Raw genomic sequence first — 26,880 nt, 5'->3', positions numbered from 1 at the left:
ACACTATAGCAACTGCATAGCAACGCCTTGGCGACCACAACAGAGTGTGGTAGTGAGCTTTGCATGAACAAACTGTTTGTGTGTGTGTGTGTCTTTTGAAACCAAACAGCAAAAAACAAACAAAAAAAAAATTACTGTGCAAAGAGGTGTGTAACACTGTGTCTACACCGGATGCAACAGTTGTCGTGTCACGCTCTGCTGCAACAGCTAAAGTCTACACTGGACGCGACAACTCGACTGTTGAAAATCATTTGTACTTTGTGTCAGTATGTCATAAACAGAATGCGGAATCAGTTAACTGTCAGGGTAGACAGCATCACTGATCATAATGGGTTCTATTGTATTTTTCTGCTCGCGTCCAGTGTAGACACAGTGTGATATGACAGAATAAAGAGATGTTCCTCACCTGCGTAGAGCTCCGGTCCGTAAACAGCTCCTACCACCGGATTGAGTTTCCAGCCTGCAGAAACACAGGACAGAGATGTGCTAGAACAGATGCTGATGTTAGATGTCGTAAACAGCTGTATGCTGAGAGGAGCTCTTACTGTTTGTGTACGGGTTTACTACTTTCTTATTCGTCATCACTCTCGCCGTGGCGTTGTTCACCTGAGAGAGAGAGAGAGGGATGTGAGCACGCTGCAGGAACATACATCAGAAACACATGCATATGAACACAGCGCTCATGCAAACACTCATGCATGTGAGTAATATCCCTCTGCTCTTCCTGTAATCACCGGCGATGCATCTCTTCTGGCTGTTCTGAGCCATGCACCCATTTTGCTTCATTTTTGCAGTCTTTGGTGTTTAATAGATGCTTGGAATTGATGACATACACAAGCAATGGATTAAAAAATCCATGAATAACAGCAGAAAACAACACTTTGAGCATGATATATGATCTGAAATACTGTTTGCTTTAAACCAGTTGTACATTACCCAATGAAAAATGGTGGAGGGTGATGAACATAATAAGATCAGCACTTTTTTACATTTCATAGAGTCAGCATTTTAAATATTTGGTTTCACATCCAAAGGATTCAATTCCTCTCAGAGATCAATACAAATTCAAGAAATATTCTGGGACATTTTCAACTTAATATCTTTTGAGAGTATCTGTCAAATATTTTGTATTATACAAAATAATACAAAATTTTGCAAATTAATTTTTTTTTTTCCACTGTACAGTAACAGGAATTTCCAAGGAAATGTTCTTAATATTAATTTGAATTATTGTTACAATGCAACAAATGTTAACGGTCCTAAAACAGTATAAACTTTCTGTATGCAAAATATAGTTTATTTATGATTTTGGGGTGAAATATGACCTGGACCCTTTTTGTTGTTGTTGTTGTTAGAGTATAAATTGTATTTAACCCAGAATATTGCTTTCAGACATCACAAACACACACACACACACACACACACACACATGTGGACAGGTATCGTGCAGATGCTCAGGAATCTCAGGATGAGGGACAGGAAATGAGGTCAGCAAGCAGGAAAGGAGGACGGAGAGAAGGGGAAAAGGAAAGCACCTCGATTTTACGTCCTTCTACGATTGTACCGTTTAGTTTCTCCCGCGCTCGATCTGCGTCTGTGCTCGTTTCAAAAGTTACAAAGCCAAAGCCCTGCGGACGCATGGAGTGAAGCAGGAGGAGAGAGAGAAACAGGTTTGGAGAGAGTCAGGAGCCCACGACAGGAGGAACATGATCAGGAGGATTACAGAGACACGCTACAGTAAAACACCAGCACAGAAACACACAGAGGCACAGTCTGTGTGTGAAGAGCTTCATTCAAACCATATCATAACAGAAATAACATACAACCCCTATAAACCTCTTTCAGTATGTCATGTGTGAAAATATTACTATTTAGGTTCAATATAGGTTTCATTTATAATAACCTAGGTTATTATAGAGAGAGAGTAAAAAATATTTTAAATAATAATAATAATAAAAACAATTATATATATATATATATATAAATTAACACAAATTTCACTTCTTAAGCACAATTTTAAACAGAAGTACATCAAGTATACAGTATATTATTTATATGTAAATTATTTATTTAAAATTAATTTAGAATATACCATTATCTTACTGGTTAACAACTGTGTTAAAAAATAGAAGAAACATTTGTTATATATAAATTATGTTTTTTCATTGAATATACAGTATAATTTATTTAAAACATATTCTTTGATTTATTTAGTACTTAAAACTACATAAGTGTGTGTGTGTGTGTATATATAATACATACTTTATATATTTATATATATATATATATATATATATATATATATATATATAAAATATTACATTGATATTAATGTAATGTATTATTAAAATAACTTGTATCCATATTTCATATCGTATATTCTAATGTGACATTTATCATACTGTCTATTACTATATTTATTACTAAATATTTTCATTTTTTTTTAGGATTATTTTAAATATAACTCTGATATGATTCGTCTGAAAGAAGAAAGTCATATACACTTAGGATCCCCCGAGGGTTAGTAAAACACATGCTAATTTTCATTTTTGGGTGAAATAACCCTATGACATATCTGTTATATAGTTTATTTATAATTTATTATTTGATTTAATATCATATCATACCCAGATTTTAAAGAGAGGTTCAATAGTGTAACGTGAAAGATGGCCTGTGATGACACACTGTCCAATAGGAGCGGAGAGGGGGCGGGGCTACAGATGATGGACGGATGCTGTTTGGCTAATGCTGGATGAGCTACTAGCAGCTCGAGGGGCGGGTTTATATCAGTCAGAGAGATAAAGGAATAGGCCGAGGGCCGCATGAGTCTCGTGGACATCTCACACGCCTGCATCTGCTCTGGTTTATCACGCAATAATGAGCTTACACAGAGGGCCAAAACACAGCCCATTTTTCAAAAGGGACAAACATATTGAATGCAAATTGCTGCTTCTTAGAGAATAGATTGTTTATTAATGGGCCGGTGGGTTCATTATACAGCAACGCTGGAGGTGGGGACAACAAGGCATCATGGGTAATGGGCTTTGTAGTGCACACAGCAGTAAACGCTTGTCATCTTCATCTTATCTAGCCGTGGGGGACGGAGGACACTAACTGTTGACAGAAACTTCAGCACGCACCTGTCAATCATGCTCTGTCTGGGGTCAGAGAGGTTACTCATAGGGAAAACATTAGTTAATATTAAAGCAGTTCTGTTAGAGACCCCACATATAAAACTGTACTGTGAGTGTTTATGAAAAATGCATGCTGACTTTTTTGTAAATCAGGGTTAAAGCTTCAGTCAGTAGATAGCTATAGGGGAGACCGGGGCTAGTTACCGCAATAAAACCCCACTGATATACATTAAAGGCTGGGACACACCAAGACAACTTCAAAGAACACTGAAAAAAATGATACTACATTTTTGTAAGCTAAACGGCTGCATACAATTTATTTTAGCTACATTTAAAAAAAAAAAAAACGTTGAAAGTTAGTCAACTAAATTAGTTTATTTAAATTTAGCTAAAATAAATTGATTGCAAAGACTTACATAAAAAAAAAAAAAAATTGTAAATTAAATTTTTTCAGTGAAACAGTGGTGACAAAAGCCAGCGGTGTTGTCGCCTCGCGTCGGCAACGTCGGGCCAGAAAGAACACACTTTACAGACTACAGCCGACCGATATTTCGAATATCAGTTATATTGATACCTTTCTTCATTTTAAGCGGCTCATATTTTTATGAAAATATTCACATATTGGAATGCTTGGGAAAGATCATGTAACATTAGAACAGCCTTCTGTCTGTGCCGCTTTCATTTACATGCTCATTTTCATCACTTCCGTTTTAATTTTCGTGAACTGACTCGTTGAGAAGCGTCTCGCTGCAGCCTACAAGATCCAGGGGGCGTGGTTGGATCCAGATCTAACTCCTCCCACCTTACATATACCTAAACCTACCCGTCTCCACCCCCTGATCCCTAAACCCACCCCTTCTCCACCCCTAAACCTACCAATCTCCACCCCCTTGATGTGGATCCAACCACGCCCCCTGGATGTTGTGGACTGCAGCGAACCCTACTTGGACTCGTTTGCTAAACTGAACATCCAATCAGAGTTCTCACTCGCTGCAATGGTCCCGATGCAAACTTCAGCTGACGTGAGCCCGATGAGAGCCGACGAGTGGAACGCACCAAACTCGACAGATGCTCACCGACGGCTGAACGTCAGCTTGGTGTGTCCCAGGCTTAAGAGTTACTTTATAATGAAACTGTGCAATCAGGTCAATTTTTTATATAAATATTTTATGTAATTGCATTGATTAATTACTATTTAGGTTCAATTTACATTTCATTTATAATAACCTAGGTTTAGTTTTATTATCTTTTTGTAATTTCTAATTAGTAATTTTAGTGTTTTGTTTAGTTTAAAGTTTTTCATCCAAAATATATATTTTTTTATTTATGTCTTATTTAGTTAAAGTTTTTCACTTAATATTTATATTTCCATTTCACCTAAAATGAACAAAAAGATTATTTATTGATTGATTGATTTATTATTTTTACTCATTAAGAGTCACTATATAATTAAACTGCATTTAAAATGTTTAATTTTAGTTTAATTTTTAGTCATTTTGTTTTCTGTTTTTAAAAATGACTAGGTTAAATTTATTAATTAGTATTTTTACTGCTTTATTTAGTTTAAATTTTTCACCTAATATTTATGTAACTGTTTTAATTTATATTTTATTTCGATTTCAGTTTTATTTCAATTAACACAAATATTTTATTTATTTAGTTTAGGTTCTAGCTAAACATTTAGGGCATTTTAATGTTTAACGTTCCAGCAAGCAGTGCTCCAAAATGTCAGAACATATAGGGAAAATAGTTAATTTTGACATTACTAATATTATTTTTACTCATACAGCACTGAAGTGAACATCAGGAGTTTGTACTTTATTCTGTCTTTCGTCTGAACAAACAGTGGATGAGTGTAAAGTCCTCGGCTGACCTCTATCCATGACTAGCGCTCTGATTATGTGCACTGCCGTGTCTGTTTTGTTCTTTGACTTTATAGTCTTTAATCTGAGTCGAGGAAGATCAAACCAGCATCTCTAAGTCAATAAAGAGTTCAGAAGAGAACGAGAAAGACCGTGGCTACACAAACAGAGAGGAGAAGAAAGCAAGCGTCATTCATACCTTTGATCCTCTTTCATTAAAGATAATCTCCACATCTAAGATCTTCCCAAATTGCTGCAGAAAAGGAGAGCGAGAGAAACAGAGAGTGAGGGAGAGAAAAGCAAGATGAAGACGGGAATAAGAGAGAGATAAATCGATTAGGAGCCTCTGTGTCCATGAGAAAGTGGGGCTCGAAACCTGGGATGAAATAATAACATCACGCACCCGGCAAACTGGAAATTACATAACACACAGGACATGTTAGGTGCTTCCCACTGCAGGCTTCATAAAATAACTTTTCCTGAGTTTAGATTGTGAAAAACTTTTGCAATTCTGTTGCTATAATCACATTCCACAGCATTATTAAGTGACTGCAGACTCTGAGGTCTCTGGCGTGAGGTTTGTAATGTGAAGTCTGCGGTGTGAGGTTTCTAATGAGATGTTTTTGGAGTGAGGCCTCTGGCGTGAGGTCTCTCAAGTGAGTTTTTTCCAGTTAAAGTTGGCAGTGTGAGGTGTCTAACGTGATGGTTTTGCAATGAGGTCTCTGGCATGAGATTTCTCAGGTGAGGTTTTCATTAGAAGTCTCTGGCGTGAGGTTTCTAACATAATATTTTTGAAGGGAGGTCTCTGGCGTGAGGTCTCACAGCAAAGGTTTTCTTTAGAAGTCTGTCATTTGAGGTTTCTAATATGATGTATATGAAGTCTGTGGCATGAGTTTATATTGTAAAGTCTGTGGTGTGAGGTTTCTAATGTGATTATTTTGCAGTGAGGTTTCAGTTGTAATGTACATGGAGTCTCTGACTTTTTCATTAGAAATCTGTGGTGTGAGGTCAAAAGGCACTAGCCAGCAGAGTGGCTCCTAGAGAACCAATTTCCCCCTCAGGCCGTTTTCCTGGTTGCATTCGCACCGGCAGCAGGAAGTGTGAAGGGTCCAACAGCGAAGTCTTTATGTGCGGCATTTACATGTCAACAACCGGTGAATGGAGGATGCCGTGATGGGAGCTGTTTTTGTTGCGTGTCGGGGGTCTCGTGATAACGGAGAAGGAATGTAAAAGCACAATTTACGCGATTAAAAGAGCATGAAAATTTGACTAAATCTCCTATGACAACTTGCATTGGTATCATGAAGGCTGAGAAAAGAACGCTCAGACAACTGGTAAATACCATTATATTTGCATTTTCCCATGTTTGTGGAGATAATATTTTTACTCAGCTTTTTAAAAATGCCAGGTAGCTGGTCTTTCATATGCGTTTGGCCAATCAGTGGTCACTGGTTCCTATAGAACTGTTTTAGACCAGTGGTCTCAATATCAATTCCTGGAGGGCCACAGCTCTGCAGTGTTTACCTCCAACCAGCTCCAAATCACACCTGCTTGGATGTTTCTAGTGATCCTGAAGACCTTGATGAGCTGGATCAGGTGTGTTTGATTAGGGTTGGAGCTAAACTGTGCAGAGCTGTGGCCCTCCAGGAATTGAGTTTGAGACCATTGGTTTTAGACCCTACTCTGAAGTAATTTTGTTCCTGCAAATTGAGTTCCTAGAATTAAAAACTAAATGCGCCAAAAAGCAGGAACTTCCGCTAATAGTTCTAGGAACTATGGAAAGGTTCCTCCGTGATGAGGCTTCTAATATGTTTTTTTTTTTTAGAGTGAAGTCTCTCATGTGAGGGCTATCGTGTCAGCTTTTTCCATTAGACGTCTGTGGTGTGAGCTTTCTAAAAATTTCATTATATTTCTAATGTGATGGCTATATAGTCTTTGGCACGAGGTCTGTGGTGTGAGGTCTATCATGTGACGTTTTTTTCAGCAGAAGTCTCTGGTGTGAGGTTTGTAATGTGAAGCCTGTGGTGTGTAATATGATGTTTTTCTACCTGGTCTCATGGTATAAACGTACCTGGGCGCACTTTTTAGCGAGACGAGAAATACGTACCAATAAGTACATATCACTGCAGTTTCCAAAAGAAAAGAACACTAGAGGCAGTAAAACTCTGACGCCTTTTATTCCTTTTCACACAAATTTACAGAGTTTCGATTAATAAAGCGTCATTTTCGCACAATTACTTGAAGAATATCATGTTATGACTTCAAAACATACCCATCTTCATATCTATGTGTTTTCATAGACGGTAGGTTTGTTCGGTAGCTCACAGAGTATGGAGACGTACTTGAGAGGTGAGGAGCTCTGGTTCGAATCCCGTGACAAAACAGAACAAATCTGCATATAAGGATGTTCAAATAGCATGGTTGCATCAATAAATACGTTTTTATATCAGTTTTGCATTTGTCAACACTATCGGGTAGGTTTAGGGTTGGTTTTGGTGTAGGGCATATTTCCGACACGATAGAGCATTGATTTTTAGCGACGGTCCCCAGATATTTGAATTCTGAACTGCCGCAATACGCACATAAAGCAACATAATAAAAACACAGCAATACATGCCTATATCAATGTAATAAAAACGTGCCAGGGTTTACGTATTGAACCCGTGTTTTAGCGCCACTCAGTGGACATTTCTCTTTGAAACTGCAGTGAAATGTTAAGTAAGGTACGTAAAAACGGTCTTGCTAAAAAGTGCCCCCATGGTACTGTACGTTCATGCCATGAGACCAGGTTGATGTTTTTTTGCAGTGAGGTCTCTGGTGTGAGGTCTTCAGTAGTAGTCTGTGGTGTGAGGTTTCTAATGTTTTTGCAGCGAGGTCTCTGGTATGAGATTTCTAATGCGTTGTTTTTCCAGTGATGTCTCTGGTGTGAGGTCTATCAGGTGAGCTTTATTTTTCATTTTTATTTTCTATCAAAGTCTGTGAGGTTTCTAATGGGATGCATTTGGAGTCTCTGAAGTGAGGTCTCAAGCACGAGATAAAGTGAAGTCTGCAGTGAAGGCTTTCTAATAAGATGTTTTTGCAGTGAGGTCTCTGGCGTGAGGTTTCTCAGTGGAAGACTAGTTTGAGGTTTCTAATGTGATACGGTATATATGGAATCTCTGGCATAAGGTCTACCAGGTGTTTTTGCAGTGAGCCCTCCGGTGTGACTTTTTTGTGTGAGGTTTTTCATAAGTCTGTGATGTGAATGTTTTAAGCTATCTGCAGTCTCTGGTGTGAGGTCTCTGGCATGAGCTCTCATCAGAGGCCTGAGAGTGTCGCTGAGAGAGGAAAAAAATGTGCAAAACAGGCAATTTAATTATGTACGTTTTATTTTTATTATTATAAAGATCAACTGAACTATGTGTGTGTACAGTCTTTCACTGATGACAAGCTCCTTTTCCCTCTCTCTTCCTCTCTCTCTTGTTTTTGTTGTGTGGCATCGCTCCCAAGGGGGGAAACGTTCACCAATCTTCGATTTAGCTTCCGTGCTGTTTGGATCGTTAGAAAGCGGAGGGATGAGGGACGAGCGCAAACCCCTTTAATGAGCGCAGAGTGAGGGTGGCTTTTAATTGATGCCTGCGATGGTCGTATTATTTCATTAAAAGTAATTACCCTGTCAAGCATGCTGCATTGCCATCATTTGGCCACTGCGGTAGAAAATAAAACCTCTGCGAGTGCCGTGCCGGATGGAGAGAGATAACGCTGGAAGTGCTAATAGGATCAAGAGCGGTGCAGTTGTCTACAGACACCAACTACAAAAAAGGATGAATAGACTGGGTTACAGGGTCAGCGCTAATCAGACTACATGCTAATGTTAATTAGCTCTTTGTGTGAAAGAAGAGAGGTCAGGAAAGAATCGCTAGACATGAGAAGCAAAGATTTGAGAAGCCTTCATCTTCATTAACAGCACTGCAATTAGGAAAGAAACTAAAAAATCACACAAGATCTCTTTAAAATCTTGGTTGTTTCGCTTAGTCAGCATTTAGATGAAATGAAGAGTCAATGCATTCTTTTGAATAAGATTCCTGCTTCTCAGATGTTTCAAGTCACCAGTGATCTCACATTTCTCCTCTATAGAGGTTCAAAAGAGATCTCAATAATGTCTCAAACTGATCAGATTTGCCAAGTGTGCAAAGTCAGAGGTCTCAATATGAACTCAAATTGTGTCAAAATCAATTAATCTGCCTGCTACCTATATTTTAGAAGAGTCATCTGAGATGATACTAAGCCATAACAGCGATCTCCTTTAAGCGGTCTCCTGAGCAATTACTCTTTCTGGTGATCTTTTGCCATAAAATCCAGAAACGCTCAAACTGGAAAGAAAAATCACCAATGAGATCTCATTAAAGCCTCAACTGCTTGCCCTAGATTTCAGTAAGATTTTTCCTTTTGCTGAAGTCCTCGGCTTCTCCTGAGAAAAAGACTCCAGGAATCTCACGTGTCTCCTTTCAGAAGAGATCTTAATAAAGTCTAAAAGTGTGCTCAGATTTGCCAAGACACCAAAGTCTGCAATCAAAAGTCCGATATCTTCATATGAACTTAATTTCTTATCAAATATTTTTTCCAAACAGATTTTAGGAGAAACATCTGAGATGATACTGAGACACAACAGTGGACTCATTTGTCCCATGAGCAATAAAACTTTCCAGTGAACAGCGATCTCTCGGTATACGATCCAGAAACCCTAAAACTGTAAAGATCACAAATCACAAATAAGATCTCAAAGTCTCAAATGTTTCTCCTAGATTTCAATGAGATTCAATGGAGACTTTTGCTGAAACCTTCTTCTCAGATGTTTCTCCTAAAGAAGACACTAGTAATCTCACATGTATTTCCTCTAGAGTTTCAGAAGAAATCTCAATGTCTCAAACTTTGCTCAGATTTACCAAGATACCAGTATCTGCAATCCAAATCCAGAAATTGCATTACAAACTCAAATTCTCTCAACATCAAATAATCTGGCTGTTATCTACATTTTATCTCTCCAAAAATATTTTTAGGAGACATAACAGTTTCCTTAGTAATAAAATATCCCTCTGATTGCTAATTTTTCAGCATAAGATCTACGCTCAAACTGGAACGAAAAGTCCCAAATGAGATCTCTTTAAAATCTCAACTGTTCCTCCTTAGATTTCGATGAAATTAAATGGAAACTTTGCTGAGATCTTCTGCTTCTCAGATGATTCTCCAGGCAAACAGACTCCAGTAATATCTCATTTCTCCTCTAGAGTTTCAGTAGAGATCTCAACAATGTTTTACACTATGCTCAGATTTGCCTAGATACTAAAATCGGCAATCAAACGTCAGAGATCTCAATATGAACTCAAATATTTCTCATCAAATGAAGAGAAGTCGTGGGGAAGTCGTGGCCTAATGGTTAGAGAGTCGGACTCGTAATCGAAAGGTTGCGAGTTCGAGCCCCCGGCCGGCAGGAATTGTAGGTGGGGGGAGGGAACGTCCAGCGCTCTCTCCACCCTCAATACCACGACTGAGGTGCCCTTGAGCAAGGCACCGGACCCCCAATTGCTCCCCGGGCGCCGCAGCATGGCTGCCCACTGCTCCGGGTGTGTGTTCACGGTGTGTGTGTGTGTGTGTGTGTGTGTGTGTGTGTGTGTGTGGATTTGTTCACTACTCACTGCTGTGTGTGTGCACTTGGATGGGTTAAAGGCAGAGCACCAATTTCGAGTATGGGTCACCATACTTGACAATACGTCACGACTTTACTTTACTTTAAATGATTTCAGCTGCTCTCCACATTCATTTTGTCTCTAGTGTTATTTCTCCAAATGAATTTGAGGTGAAACATCTGAGAAAATGCTGATACTAAAACAAATCGATTGCAATAACATTTCAAGAATGACTCTGTACTCATGCTCTTTTTGTTTGTGCTACAGCCGCAATGACTTAATATTATTGCTCAGCCAATCAGCATCTGTGTGAAACTGTAGGCTGAAATCTATCAATTTATTCAAATGAATGCGCATTCTGCGGAGGGCTCAATCAGAGACACACAAACACATTAACTCCCCAGCGTGAGCTCTGTGTTGTATGGTGGGGTTTTCCCTGGCTAGCGTGCCGCAGATGCTAATTGTTTTAACCAGGCCTAATGGACCAGTGATAGAGATTAATTAGTTTGGTGGAAAAGTTGCGTATGGTTGGGGAAGGGGTTGTCTCTACTGAGCATGCTCAGTTACCCCCTGTGGTGGCAGTTTTCTCATGCATGCATGCAGTAAAACCTTAGCACAGCACTGCAGGGAATAAAGCACGTAGTTTTGCAGAGGATTGTGCTGCAGTTGACTACAATTGAAGCCGCTTTGGATAAAAGCGCTTGTCAAATGCATAAATGTCTGCCAAATTATTACATTATGATATGCACTGCCCTCCAAAAGTTTGGAAACGCCCTAGAAAAGTGGGGTTTTGGACAATATTGGCATGAATCCTTTTTAATTTGTGATAATTTTGCACTGATAAGGGACAACACAAACTACGAAAACATATTTTATTACATAAACATATTTTATACATAGAAAAAACTTCATCAAAATATCCACCATTAGCAGCTATTACAGCTCTGCATAATCTGGGCATCCGAGCTGTCAGTTTATTCAAACATTGACTTGATATATTACTCCAAGCCTCCTGCAGGATTGCCCAAAGATGATTCACACTGGTTGGACACTTCTTACGGACATCACGGTCCAGTTCCTCCCATAGTACAGTAGCTCAATTGGGTTGATGTCGGGTGATTGGGGAGGCCATTCCATGACAGACGTGATGCCAGCTGACTGTTTCCTCTCCAAATAGGATTTGCACAGCTTGGAAGTGTGCTTGGGGTCATTGTCTTGTTGGAAGGTGAAGCCAAAACCACACTTTGCCAGGGGTGTTTCCAAACTTTTAGAGGGCAGTGTAATTGGTTGTTATCAACAGCTTGCCAGTTTCACAGTTTGCTATGGAAAATCTGAATACTGGCAGCTCACATAAAAAGTGTGATTTTAACAGAAACGCATTCAAAGAATTTCAACACAGGTGCAGAGAATTCTGGGAAATGACTTGTTGTTCCATTAAGTTTCACACAAGTTCATTTATTAAATATGATGAATATATAAACTAAATAAAACAAACCTGTTTGCATATGAAACACTGTAAAAAAATAATCGTAAAAAAACCGTAAAATTAAGGTAAAATATCTTAATTCAAACAAGGAAAAACCTGTAAAATAACAGGGTTTTTTTCTAAAACTTTTAATGAAAAAATCTGTAAAATGATAGTTTTTGCACTTTATTGGAATTAAGATATTTTTCATTTATTTTACGGTTTTTGTTTGGCAGCCGTAGCTGCCAGTCATTTGACCGTTTTTTTACGATTATTTTTTTTACAGTGAACGTTAAAATATTTTTAAAATTGAATCATCAATATTATCACAAATAATAAAGCTAAATATTAATAAATAATCAAAAATTAAAACATATTAAAACTAAATAAAATTGAATTTAAAATTACAACTATAAATCAAGTATTTTTCAAGTTTATCTTTTAAAACTCTAGCTTTTCTAGTTAAAAAAATTACAGTTATTTAAATACATTTCGAATATCAATTCTCCAACCTGTTTGCAACCTGAATTCATATTCAGAAATTAAATTGGATTATAAAAGGCATTCTCAATTAATTGAATTCTGAATGACCAGAGTATTTTTTTTTTTACTTACAATGTTATTTTTGATCAAATTAGCTTTTCTTGTAAAATAATACAGAATTTAAAATTCAATTTATTTGAAAATAAATGCAATCAGCATCTTGTTCGCAACCTAAATTGATGTTCAAGAATTTAACTGGAATTAAAATGGCAATCGTCAATTCAATATTGAATGACCAGGGTAAACTACTTCTTTGAAATTTAATTCATTTGCAAATTCGAATAGCAATTCCCCATCATGTTTTCAACCTTAATTAATATTCCGCAATTTAATTTGAATTTCAAAGACATTCTCAATTCAATTCTTAAAGACGAGAGTACAACATTGTTAAACTTTAAAACAATTTAAGACTTTTTCAATAGTGATACATTAAAAAGAAAACAAAATATTGCTTTTCTAGTTGAAAATTAGTGTTACAATTGTGCATCCTGTTTGCAACCTTAATTCATATTCCGCAATTTAATTTGAATTTCAAAGACATTCTCAATTCAATTCTTAAAGACGAGAGTACAACATTGTTAAACTTTAAAACAATTTAAGACTTTTTCAATAGTGATACATTAAAAAGAAAACAAAATATTGCTTTTCTAGTTGAAAATTAGTGTTACAATTGTGCATCCTGTTTGCAACCTTAATTCATATTCAGAAATTGGAATTCTAGTTTAAATATTAGTTATAGAAATTTCTTTGAATTCCAATTCAATAAGCAATTCTCAATTCTGTTTGCAACCTCAATTGATATTAAATTGCAATGTAAAAATTATCCATTAAATTCTGAAAGGCCAGAGAAAAAAAAAGAAGCAAACTTTAAGCCTTCAACAAGTTTATCTTGATACAATTTGCTTTTCTAGTTTAACAATTACAGTTATAAAAAAATAATTTGAATTCCAACTAATTTGAAAAATCAATTAGATCCTCAATCCTGTTTGCAACCTCAATTCATATGCAGAAATTAAACTGCAATCTAAAAGGCATTGTCAATTCAATTCTGAATGGCCAGAGTGAAAGCAGTCTCCTTCAGAAGCTGGATTAGCTGGATTCTCCGGCAGGGAATTATGCACAAAGTACCCTGCCAAAAAAGCTCATGTGGTATTCTGCAAACCAAAGCAGTATTGAAGGCAGTTTCAGAGCTCTGCGTCTTTTGAAGTGCTCTGATTGGTGGGGTTTCCTTTAATGCGAGTGGTCTCTCCATACCGATGAAGACTTGTTCGCTGCTCACAGGAGTCAGATTTAAGCAGATCTTTAATTCCGTCTCTTAAAAGAGGAGAGCCGCAGGTGGAATGCTAACATAGTGTCTGCACAGCGGGAAAGCTGGAGATGAAGGTAAGGCCCCCTGTGAGAAAAATTCCCAGCAGCCCTTGAGGCCCACAGGCAGAGGGGAAGAAGAAACAGCCCTAAAGCCAACACAAAGCCGGAGGTTTTACTTCTAGGAATGCTCTCTCCTACCTCACATTTCCATACGGACATCCTCAGTAATAAACCACTCGGCTCCGGATAATGAACCTTGTACTTCTGCACTCATTAGCGACTCCCAGACTCCAGCGCTTTAGCCTGCCACGCTAACCTGACGCCCCACTTATTTAGTTTCGACTCTCTGTTAGCCAAGCAGCTAATTAGACAAACTGCTTTATCTTGGCAAACCTTCGGCCCTGCTCACCACAGGCTAAATCTCCATTAGCCACGAGGCTAATCAATGCCACCAAGCTTTGTTAGCGCGGGATTGAGTCATTAGCGTGGCTTACTTGAGTCTGTGCAGGCAGATGGAGCTTATAGCGAGCGATTACGTCTCAAGGTGTTGGGCTTACATGGCTACAGTATGGCCATATTTCTTTTGTTTACCTTCTGTGATGTCTTATGCAAATGTGGCTAACTTTCAACACGCTAACAGCACTCAAAGCCATGTGGTGCTTCAAGCAATTACAGATGGGTGCAATCCATTTGGTTCTAATACAATACAATTTTTTTTTTAGTTGTAAATAAACCAATGATTATAGGAGTATGGTTTCAAGAAAATGCTATTGCAATTTTTCTACTTCAAGCTGTTTTTAAGTAAAAACTGTTTACTTGTGGAGGAAAACAAATAAAAAATTGCTGAAGATACAGTCACCTTCAGGCCATCCAAGATGTAGATGAGTTTGTTTCTTCATGAAAACAGATTTGGAGAAATGTAGCATTATATCACTTGCTCACCAACGGATCCTCTGCAGTGAATGGGTGCCGTCAGAATGAGAGTCCAAACAGCTGATAAAAACATCACAATAATCCACACCACTCCAGTCCATCAGTTAATATCTTTTGAAGAGAAAAACTGTGTTTGTAAGAAAGAATTTAATCATTAAGGAATTTTAACTTTAAAACAAAACAAAATAGAATACATGATCTATAATAACATTTCCGCCACTGATGAAGTCCATCCCTGGTTGTTCTCTGACATCAAAATCCAGTGCTTTAGAAGTGCTTCGTACTGTTTTGGCTGGTAAACGGTTCCTGATCTGTGCAGATTTCTCTCCTCATTCAGATGAAGTGACTTGAGAACATAATATTATGGATCGTGGACTCATTTTCATGATCATGAACCATTCTTGGATAATTTTTCCGAGAATGGTTTGAAGTTAAAAATGTCCAAATGATAATTTTGTTTCTTTGAAACACATAGCTTTTCACTTCTTATTGTGGATTATTGTGGTGTTTTTATCAGCTGCTTGGACTCTCCTTCTGACGGCACCCATTCAATGCAGAGGGTCCATTGCTGAGCAAGTGAAGTGATGCTACATTTCTCCAAATCTCGAAATGTGTCTTGATTTAAGAATGTTCGGATAGTTATAATGGAAAACAAAATATTGAGTAAGAAAGGATGCCAGCTTGGTTAGTAGTGATTAAACAAATGTCCCCAGTCGTCCATATTATTTTTGGCAACCATATTGAGTTTGCATCATATATCTCTGGACCACCTATGCATAATAACTGCAAGCTAATTACTGTGCTGATTTGGCATACACAAACCTGGCAGCCTCGGAGAACAATAATCCAGCTATCACAGAGCATGATGGGAAACGAGCGAGGGGCCACAGACCATGTTGTATGTAATTTATATGGCTACGCAGCGGTCTGTGCTGTAATTAACATCATATTTTCGACAGAGCCACTGGCGGACACCAGCCCAAACAAATGAGTGCTGTTTAAAGCAGCTTTTCTGGCCAGCCTGCTGCTGACGGGTCATTAAGATGATTGAGATGATTTTAGCAAATAAGAAGGAAGCGGCATGTGTGTGTGTGTCCGTATATTTATTTACCCTAAAGGTAAGTTTTCCACATCATGTAACGAGAACGGTTAATGTAATTCATATATAAAAAATATAATGCAGATATAAAGATGTTCTTACTCAGTATTTTTGTCTTGTTTTCCATTACAAATATTCTCAAACTTAAATAAACATATATACTTGAGAAGCAAAACAACTTAAGATAGTAAGTCTTCACAATGTTTAGAAGAAAAACTCAATGAGAAAAGAAAAATGAGGAAAAAAAATTCCCTTATTTCAAAGAGAAAACAAGATTATTTTCTTACCCCAATGGCATTTCTTGTTCTCAATTTTCAAACTTAATTTTGACAATTTTTTTTCTCAGAAAACAAGATTTGATATCTTAAGTAATACGAGTAATTTGTTATACTTCATAAGTAAAAAATACTTTTTTAGAATTAAAATTACACGATAAGTAATTTTGCTTCTCAAGTAAATTAATTTAAGAATGCCTAGATGCTTGACTTCTTCATGGGATCAGATTTGGAGAAACGTAGCATTACATCACTTGCTCAGCAATGGATCCTCTGCAGTGAATGGGTGCCGTCAGAATGAGAGTCCAAACAGCTGATAAAAACATCACAATAATCAACAAGGATTAGACTTTATTTTAAGGTGTCCTTGTTACAGTGTAATTGTAAAAATTGTAAAAGTTAATATTAATTAACTACATGTACTTACTATGTTTAGGATTAGGGTTTGGTTTAGGGTTACTTGCATGTAATTATGCATAATTAATTGTTGTTATAATAGTAAGTACATGTAACGTGTAACAAGGACATCTTCAAATAAAGAGTTACCTCCACAAGTAATCCACACCACTTCAGTCTGTCATCATCAACTTCAAACTGTTCATACCAAAAATGCAATAAATAAATAAATATCCCTAATCCATAATAATGCTTCTTCCAGTGATAAAGTCCATCCACTGTTCTCCTCTCACATCAAAATCCACCCACAGATGTGACCCTGGACCACAAAACCAATCTTAAGGAGCACAGGTATATTTGTAGCAATAGCCAACAATATATTGTATGGGTCAAAATTATAGATTTTTCTTTTATGCCAAAAATCATTAGGATATTAAGTAAAGATATTGTTCCATGAATATATTTTGTAAATTTCTTACCGTACATACAGTATATCAAAACGTAATTTTTGATTAGTAATATGCATTGATAAGAACTTAATTTGAACAACTTTTAAAGGGGATTTTCTCAATATTTTGATTTTTTTTGCACCCTCAGATTCCAGATTTTCAAATAGTTGTATCTCGGCCAAATATTGTCCTATCCTGTCATATCCATACATCAATGGAAAGCTTATTTATTCAGCTTTCAGATATAAATCTATGTAAAAAAAACTAAATTTCAAATAATTGTGACTGGTTTTGTGGTCCAGAAAGCAATATTATGGATAGAGGATGGAGGTTAAAAACATCTTAATAATGCATTTGTTGATTAGAAACATGCAGCTTTTCTCTTCACAAGACATCAACTGATGGACTGGAGTGGTGTGGATTACTTGTGGATTATTGTGATGTTTTTATCAGCTGTTTTGACTCTCATTCTGACGGCACCCATTCACTGCAGAGGGTCCATCGATGAGCAACTGATGTAGTGCAACATTTCTCTAAATCTGATAAAAAAACAAACTCATCTACATCTTGGATGGCCTGAAAGTGAATACATTTTCAGCTATTTTTTTTGTGTGAACTATTCCTTTAAAGAACATGAATCTCCAGGCGATGAAACCAGGAAAGAGGCTGCTGGCTAAAAGAAAACAGAAACGTGTTATAGTGTAAGAAGTTCTCAAACTCACCCCAAACATTTGCCGTAAATCTGGGTCACGGAAGCGGAAGGGGATGTTGGAGACGTGTAACCGTTTGGGCTGCTGTTTTTCCGTGGACTCTGAATGTGGCACCTGCTGGGAAACTTCTGCTTGCGTCACATCTTCTGTCTGTCCGAGCAAAACAAAGACAAAAGAGCCGTCCGTTCATGAATGCCTCCAGGTTAAATTCACAACGAAAGAAAAGAGAATAAGAAAAAAAAAGATGAAGGATAGTAAGTTAGCCTACTTATTCGCAGCTATCATTTCTCACTCCAGCGGCACATGGCTAAACAGACGTTGAGTTATGGTGGCCTACCTGAGGTCATGCATCTACAATACGATTATTAATCTCCACCTGTTACTGTCTGAGGAGCCTAAACACACCGGATATACTGACAAATATCCAGCAAACACACACACACACGCTCTCAGATGCCATTGGCTTGTTGTTTCCATCATTATGTTGATGATCCGCCACAAATGAAACTTCAGACGCATGTGACAGATGTTTTCTCTCTCCTCTAGCTCAGTCGAGCAGAACAACACACACACACACACTCATTTTCATGTGCTCGCTTACAGCAGCATGTCATCAGAATGTCATCATTGAGGTAAAAAAATGTTCAGATTCATTCAAACACACACACACACATATGCATGTACACACAATGGCAACATCATCAACAAATCTCCCCAGAGCATCAAAACATCAACACACAGCATCAACATTATTGCATCAGCTCGTAACGGAGACACACACATACAAACACACTGTGTGCAGGCACGCGTGCAAATACATGCAGTCAGTTCTGCCAGTAATTTGACAAATCTCAAGAAAAGATGAAATTTATTGTATGATTCATTGCTAGAAATATTGCAAGTGCAATTGCTAATGATGCTTCATGAGAGAAACGGGCACAAATTTAAGTCATTATTCACTGAAAAACTGCTGCAGGTCTCAAATCTGACTTGCAGCATTATTATAGTTAAATAAAAGCATGAAAAACAGTTTTTGTTTCTTAAAAATAAAAATGAAAAAATACATGAACTGAAATAAAATCCAATAAAAACTTAAGCTTATTTAATTTAAATATAATTTTCAGCATTTATCATTTTTGTTTAAACTTGATGTACTTAACTAAAAGAAAATAAAAAATTATATAAATAATTTAATAATAATAATAATAATAATAATAATATTAAAAAAAAACTAATAAAAATGACAAAAACCACAGAACAAAATGACTAAACTTAAAATAAAAACGAATTAAAACTATTAATAAAAATATAATTTAAGTTGTACTAAAATAACACTGGTCATTTGTAAATTAAAAAAAAAGATAAACAAAATTAAACCTTTAATTTTAATACTATTGTGTTGCACTGACAAAAAACACATTTTCACCCCAAAATCTCATTACTGCAATGCATATATGTTTGTTTAAAGTTCTCAGTGATGATTCTCATTATATTCCCATTGCTGTAATAAAATTGTCATAAAAAGTACAGTTATATATGATTATTTTTTTTAAATCAGCAGTATCTAAAAAAACCCACAACAAATGCTGCAATTTAAATAACATAATTTTTTCGTCTTCTGCATTACAGAAATGAGAAATGGGGGAAAATTATAAATTTTTGAAAGTCATGAGAATAATGTTCTAAAAATATAAATTTCCTATATTTCCTTTTGATTTTACGGTTAAATATGACCTAGCACACACACACGTTGGTTTTTGTGGTTTCTGGGGACTCTCCATAGGCGTAATGGTTTTTATACTGAACAAACTGTGTGTGCTATTGCCCTACACCAACCCTACACCTAAACTTAGCCCTCACAGGAGACTTTGTGCATTTTTAGATTTTCAAAAAAACACCATTTAGTATGTTTTTTAAGCCTTTTGAATTACGGGGACATAGGCAGTGTCCTCATAAACCACCTTCATATTGTAATACCTCTGTCATACCCATGTCATTATACAAATTTGTGTCCTCATAAACCACATCAACATGCACACACACACACACACACATATTATTGGCATTACAAAAATGAGAATTGGAGGAACTTCCTATTTATCTTATTGTTTCCTTTGATTTTGGGGTGAAATATGAGCTGAACATGTTCCTTACAAGTTTCCTGACATTCACCTTGTTTTTCACCTTTTGTTTTTTCTTCTATACATGTGAAAGACAGGCTGGTGCTGGTGTGGAGTCATGCGGCGCGTGATTTATGATCACACGTATGTGCATGCAGACACATGCAGTACATAATTCATTACACACACACTCGACATGCTGCTCCGCTGTAGGGAGGAGTGTGATACATCATTCTCATTTATCTCCCAGCATTAATCACCCCAGCATCATCATCATCATCACCATCATCATCACCAGCGTAACGACCGTCGGCTTTATTGTTGCCATTATGATAATCACTGTCCCGGCAGTAACGAGGCTCGTTTGTGCTCTTTTATGGCTCTCGCCTGCGCTCTGACACGCACTGTTCTCACTGACAGCTGTCTGACTCCATCGCTCTGCCAGTGTGTTTCTGGGGCCGCAGGTGAAGACGGGGCCACCAACCCCACTCCTCCTCCTCCCGCCCTCACTGCACTCTGGGTAATGGGAGGATGCTCGTCCCCTGGGGTCTCATGGAGACGTGTGGAGGGTAATATAACACAATAACTTAGCTTTATCTCTCTTTCTATCTTATTCTTTTTTTCTATCTAATAATCTTATTGTAAGCATAATTCTTACTCAATGGTTAGATTTAAGTTTAAAGGGGTCATCGGATGCAAAATTCACTTTTACATGTTGTTTGAACTGAAATGTACACATCCACCCTATAATGATAAAAATACACCCAGTGCTTTTTTAAAATCCAAATAAATCATATGAGGACTGTCTCAGATCAAGACATTCACAGATTATTGTCTGTGTGACGTCACACAGGCTCAGGCCCCTCCCACTATTGTTTGATTGACAGTAGCGTTTTACCTTAGACCCGCCCTGAGTGAGCTGCCAACAGTCTGCCATTGTTTCGACACCGGAGCAGATGTAGACAAGACTGACTCCTCAGTGATTGAGGTGTTCTGTTGTTGGATGAAATAATGCTTCTTCTGACATCTGAGCTGCTGAAGACGCAGTGGATTACCTTTGTTTGTGAAGGGAATGTGCCTCCCGATCTGCCTAAATGCGTCTATGTTCACGCGAATCATTCATGATCCAGCTTCATCACCAGAAGAATTGATTGTAAGATTTTTTATTCAATCTTTGCAAATCGCCTTTCCTAATAATGTGCTAGTTAGCAAATCCCACGGCTAAACGTGGCTAAAGTTCGTGAGAGCGGCTCTTTACCCCTCACGGAAGAGAAGGGCGGGAGGAGCAGAGCTTGTTAGCATTTAAAGGGACATGCACAGAAATGTGTCGCTGTGAACAGAGCTGTTTTTGACAGGGTAAAAAGAGTGTTATTTTACACTACCATTGAGAAATCTTAACCAAAGTATACTATAGAATTTTCATTAACCCTCTGGGGTCTGAGGGTGTTTTTGGGCCCTGGAGAAGTTTTGACACGCCCTGACATTTGTGTTTTTTTTTAAACATAAATGGCTAAAGACCCTAAAGAATCATATCAACTTGTGGAAAATGGGCATCCAATGACCCCTTTAACACACGAAAAACTAAACAAATTTGTCAACAGGGCGAGAAAATTGTGTGTGTTGTAAGCATAAACGTCGCTAAATGTAGTTCAATTTATAGTCAGCACAAGAAAAACAAAAATTTTTTTGCTTTGAATCGATAAAATTTATTTATTTGTCATAATTTGTTTTTCTTGTTGTAAGCATAAACCTCACTAAACAGAATTAGATTAATGCTTAACACGTTAATTTGAGTAATTATTAATTTGAGTAAAAATAAAATAAAATAAATAATATAAAAATCCCATTTTGTTTGTGATTTAGAAAAAAGCAAAAGGGCAATAAAATAGCAATAAATGTTAAAAATATACGCAAAGTTATTTTGAAGCACTTTTAATAAGCCGCACTCTCCATCAGCACAATAATCATTTCTAATGAGGTTTAAGCACAGGGCCGTGAGCGTCTGAGAACCATTATCAGCCACAGAAAGACTATGAGAGAGAAATCCACCCGGCCCAACGAGATTAACTAGCGAGCGTGTCCACCTTTCTGCTACGCTAAATTATTCATGCTACACCATGTACGCGCATAAAGAAAACAGGCCAGGAGGAAAAGCGAAAGCAGAAATCCAAAAGAGCATTACAGCAGCGAAAGTTGATTTTCGGAGCACAACCGCTGAGAAAACTACACTTTGCTTCTTATTTAAGATGCAATATGCTAAGCAAGGCCTCAAAAACTAATGAAACTGCCAAAAGGAACTGCATAAAGGCCACTGCACTGCATTTCTGTTAATGCTCCCCAATGCACTGAATACACAGAGTTGGTATTTAGACAAGTCTGCAGCACAGAAACATCAATTAACATCCTGACTGCATGAAGCAGGAATGATGCAAACAGACACGGCACTTATTCGGTGTCACTCTGTCTGCGAGCGGGAGCTAGTAATACATGACAGTGATGATGTCATTCCAACCGCAGCGAGGGTGACACGTCGTTACAGTGGCGTCAAACACTTGCTCTCGCCTCATTATTTTGGACAGAGGAGCATGCACTCCCCAAACACAGCAGCTCCTCACACACCTGTCCATGCACAGCTTCCTCCACGGCTTCATAATCACTGCATCATCTCAATATTTTAACTGTGATTTACGGGAGATGAACCCTGTCCACTTTTAGATGCTCCGGGACACAGGTTCATCTGATGAAGTTCAAGTGAACTCAATAAGATCTGCAAGCTAGTTTCTCTTAATGAAACTCAAATTCATATTCTTAATGCATGTTTGTGGTCTTATTGATTGAACGGTTCATCGGCACATGTTATTTTAAAAGGTAGCAACGCTGGAAATGCTTCGCCTAATTTGGTGTTATGGGTCACACATTTTAAAAATGCCTCTCGTTATGATTTATTATAAGTCGTGGATTCAATCTTTTTGTCGACTTGGTTTTCTTTCATGTAGCTAAGGTCATGCACATCAGTTTTGGAGTAAAAAAAACATTATTTGTGGAAAATTTTGGAATTGTTCCCTAAAAAAACTGAGTTTGAATGAAAGATTGCAAGTTGACAACAAGACTGAACCCAGTATTTGGTAACAATTTTATATATACCTTCCTGAAATTAAATTACATATCTTGAAATAACATATTCAAGATATGGAATTTAATTTCAGTACATTATATATATTTTGATTGTCACTGCGATCAACTGATACCTATCAAGTTTTCAGTAAACAAGACCTAATAAAACCTCAGTAATTTTTCTTCCCAAGTGAATGCATCTTGATCGAGGAATGTTCAGATACTTGTATTGAGCCAAAAATACTGAGCAAGATATTTTGTGGTGTGAGGAGTAGCTTGACTGTAGTTGAACTGCTTTATATGATGTGTGTTTGACGCACCGGTGCTGTGTTGCTGCTGCTGCTGCTGATGGCTGGCGTGTTGCTGTCGGCGTTGGCCAGATCGCTGTGGGTCTGTGCCGGCGTGTAGAGCGTCAGGCCGTGATCCGGGACGCGATTCTGTCCTGCGTAGTCTTGTGTGGGAAGCGCGGTGAACTCGGCGGGGATGCCGTTCTGCGGGGGATGCGCGAACTGCGGGGTGTAAGTCTGGGCCATCGCGTCCGCCGGATTGCTGGCCTCCTGATTACCCTGCAAACACACATGCAAATGAAAGCATACATTAAACCCCTGTGGCCCTCGCATATGTGCTGGCTAGCAACTGATTACAATCTGGAGACTCTAACCAGATTCCAAAAATGTTGTATTTGTAATTAAATTCTATTACATTTTAACTTTAATTTATTATTTTTTAAGGTTTACATGATTAAAAATGTATAGTGCTGGGCAATGATTAATCACGATGAATCGCATCCAAAATAAAAGTTTTAGTTTATATAATATGTGTGTGTACTGTGTATATTTATTATGTTTGTTTGTGCGATACAGGGATTCCCAAACTTTTTAAAATATTTATATTAGTCCTCCTGAGATTTAAAGTTCATATTTAACAACACATTTCTCTCTGTTTCTGTTTTTAACAATAATACCAATTAAACAAGTTGGGTCAAAAGTAATCTAAAAGTAATCCAAAAGTAGTATCTAAAATAAATCTAGATTACATTACTGACTACAATTTTCATCAAGTAATTTGTAATCGGTAACAAACTACAATTTGCAAGTAATCTGGCCACCTCTGGCCATATGTTCAATCCCAACAATGCAGCACATGTCTGAGAAGAGTGAAGAAGCATTTTTATCTGCGCCTCTGATGGGCCAATCGGGGAATTCGGCCGCTCCGCACTTTAAATAGGCCAGGAAAACAACGATCACATCTCATGGATGATTACAGACTCGCTTGATCATTCCTAATGAACAGACTCTGTGTTGTAGAAGCTCGGAGGACCAGCGGCCACTGGGACTTTCCACAGCGCGGAAAAAAGGGAAATCAGCCTCCTTACGATGCTTTGACTGAGGGCTTTGATTTTCCTGACAGGTTACTAATGTTAACAGCGCTCAGACGCGTCTTCACATAAACACTTTCTGCTCAGTGCTGTTTGTCAAGCTGCAAGCATCGCACTATAGTCAACTCTATAAAGCCTGCTGTATAATATCTGACACATTTCTAAAGCCTCTAAATGATCAACAAGATAAAAACTGAATGCTTTCTGTTGCCTGACTGACAGTTTAGTAAGAAAAACTGATTGATCTGATTGACAGTTAGTAAGTAAAAAGCCTTTTATAGTATAATTATACAAACGTCCAGCTTCAGCTTGTGTTCCACATGTCTTTTTGCTGTGAAATCTCATATATCATACCGTATGAACCATAAAAGTCAGATGTAGCCAATATGATACTCAGCAAAAAACACATTTTCACAAGCTAAATGTTTTGTCTAAAGGTTAAATAATCAGTTCCATAAAAAAAAAAAAAAAAAAAAGATTTTCCAGATATTTATTCCAGATTTTTTTTCTATTTCACATCAGGCTTTACAGGGATAAAAACCACTGAGAGGGGTTAAAAAACATTGAGAATGATATATATATATGTATATATATATAACACACACACACACTGTATATTCACACACAAGCTCTAATTTTAAGATATGAATCATTTTAGTCTAAGGCACACTTTCACTGGAAAGTAGACTTATGGGTAATGGGTAAAAAAGAACAAAAAATAAGAATCTGTATTAAACCGATAAAGCGAATGGAATCTCTGAACACAGGAGGAAGATAAATGCACTCGATTTTACCCGTTGTTTCCTCTGCCGGGGTTATTTCGTGTTTGTCTTGGCTGTTGTTGCTGGAGATCTTTCCTGGAGTTTTAATGAGGCGAGAGCCATCAGCTGCCACAAATGAGAGCGAATTACAGCTACACAGAGAGATCCTGAACTAACCACAGGTCCCAATTAAAGCTCAGAGCATCTACAGCTGATACAGAGTGAGAGAGATTAGCGCACAGTCAGTTTAATTTCACTTCAAATCATCAGCATCACTGAGACTATCATAGCTTTTAATCAATATTTTGAATTAGGTTTTATTTTTAAATTCTCTACTATTATATTGTGTTTTTGTCATTTTTATACTTTTTACTACTTTTTATACCAGTTTTGTTTTAAATGAAGTTTAATGTTACCTTTTTCAGTTTATTTAATTTAATTTGTTTTAATATTTATTTTAATGCAAGTAACACAAATGTTTTTCTTCTTAGTTTTAGTTTGACTGTATAATAAATTTTAGTTTAAGCAGTGTAAATATGGAAAATAAGTAGTGAAAACCTACAAATACTAACAGGAAGTCTAAATTTGTGCTATTAAACTACTATGAACGTAAACATTACACACACACACACACACACACACACACAGGAGTGGGAAGGTTAGGGCGATCCCAAGGGCTCGACGTTATATGGTTTATATCGTTATAATTTTTCCAGAGGGGGGCCCCCTCCCCCCTGGAGCCCCTTTTTTTTTTTTACCACGGGGAACGTGGAACTCGATTTCTACCGAGGGGGACCCCCTCCCCCCGGACCCCTTTTTTTTTTTTTTTTTTTAATGGGGAACGTGGAACACGATTTCTACTGAGGGGGACCACCTCACCAAAACGCGATTTTTGCCGAGGGGGGCCTGAGTAAATATGCTGTTCAGGGGGTCCACAAACCATAGCAGCACCCCTGCACACTCACAAAAAGAAAACAACAAAAAAAAAATTAAAAGAAAAAAGAAATATTCTAATACAATAAAAAATCCTCAAATATACATTATGTAAAAAAATTGCTCATACACCTTAAAAAAAAAGAAAAAAAATCATCAAGCAGTATTTAGTAGATTATGTACTCTGCAGTATGTAGTATGCTAGTATTCTGCCACAGGATGGTGAAAAAAACATGGTAATTTCAGCTTTTTATCTCACAAATTAGACTTTTTCATCTTGCAACTCTGAGTTTTATATCTACACTGAATAAAATTATTAACGCAACACTTTTGTTTTTGCCCCCATTTCTCATGAGCTGAACTCAAAGATCTAAGACTTATTCTATGTACACAAAAGGCCTATTTCTTTCAAATATTGTTCACAAATCTGTCTAAATCTGTGTTAGTGAGCACTTCTTTGCCGAGATAATCCATCCACCTCACAGGTGTGGCATATCAAGATGCTGATTAGACCGTGATTATTGCACAGGTGTGCCTTAGGCTGGCCACAATAAAAGGCCACTCCAAATAAAGTCAGTTTTATTTTTCTTCAGGCTAGAAAAAAATTGTGAGATTTAAACTCAAAATTGTGAGGGAAAAAAGTCAGATTGTTAGTCAGACCTTTGTTAGAAAAAAAGGTCATAATTGTAAGATAAAAGTTGCAATTACTTTTTTTTAATTTTGCATTCTGTAGC

The 26,880-nt window shown here is 37.3% G+C and overlaps 1 protein-coding gene across 1 annotated transcript in view; it reads right to left on the bottom strand.

The window, feature by feature from the left end:
* Positions 1–26,880, bottom strand: part of rbfox3b (RNA binding fox-1 homolog 3b) — a gene marked incomplete at both ends in the record, with an annotated part of 82,974 nt that overhangs the window by 24,257 nt on the left and 31,837 nt on the right. The window contains 6 exons of the mRNA XM_079394167.1: positions 407–460; positions 546–606; positions 1,536–1,628; positions 5,196–5,249; positions 17,853–17,990; positions 23,395–23,640. Coding sequence (XP_079250293.1) covers positions 407–460; positions 546–606; positions 1,536–1,628; positions 5,196–5,249; positions 17,853–17,990; positions 23,395–23,640 — 646 coding nt within the window. The remainder of the gene's footprint in view (positions 1–406; positions 461–545; positions 607–1,535; positions 1,629–5,195; positions 5,250–17,852; positions 17,991–23,394; positions 23,641–26,880) is intronic.

Source organism: Barbus barbus (genome assembly GCF_936440315.1).
Source record: "Barbus barbus genome assembly, chromosome: 3".
In the NCBI taxonomy this organism is placed as follows: domain Eukaryota; kingdom Metazoa; phylum Chordata; class Actinopteri; order Cypriniformes; family Cyprinidae; genus Barbus; species Barbus barbus.
The sequence above is the reverse complement of the archived record's forward strand: the minus strand, read 5'-3'. Positions and strand labels throughout refer to the sequence as shown.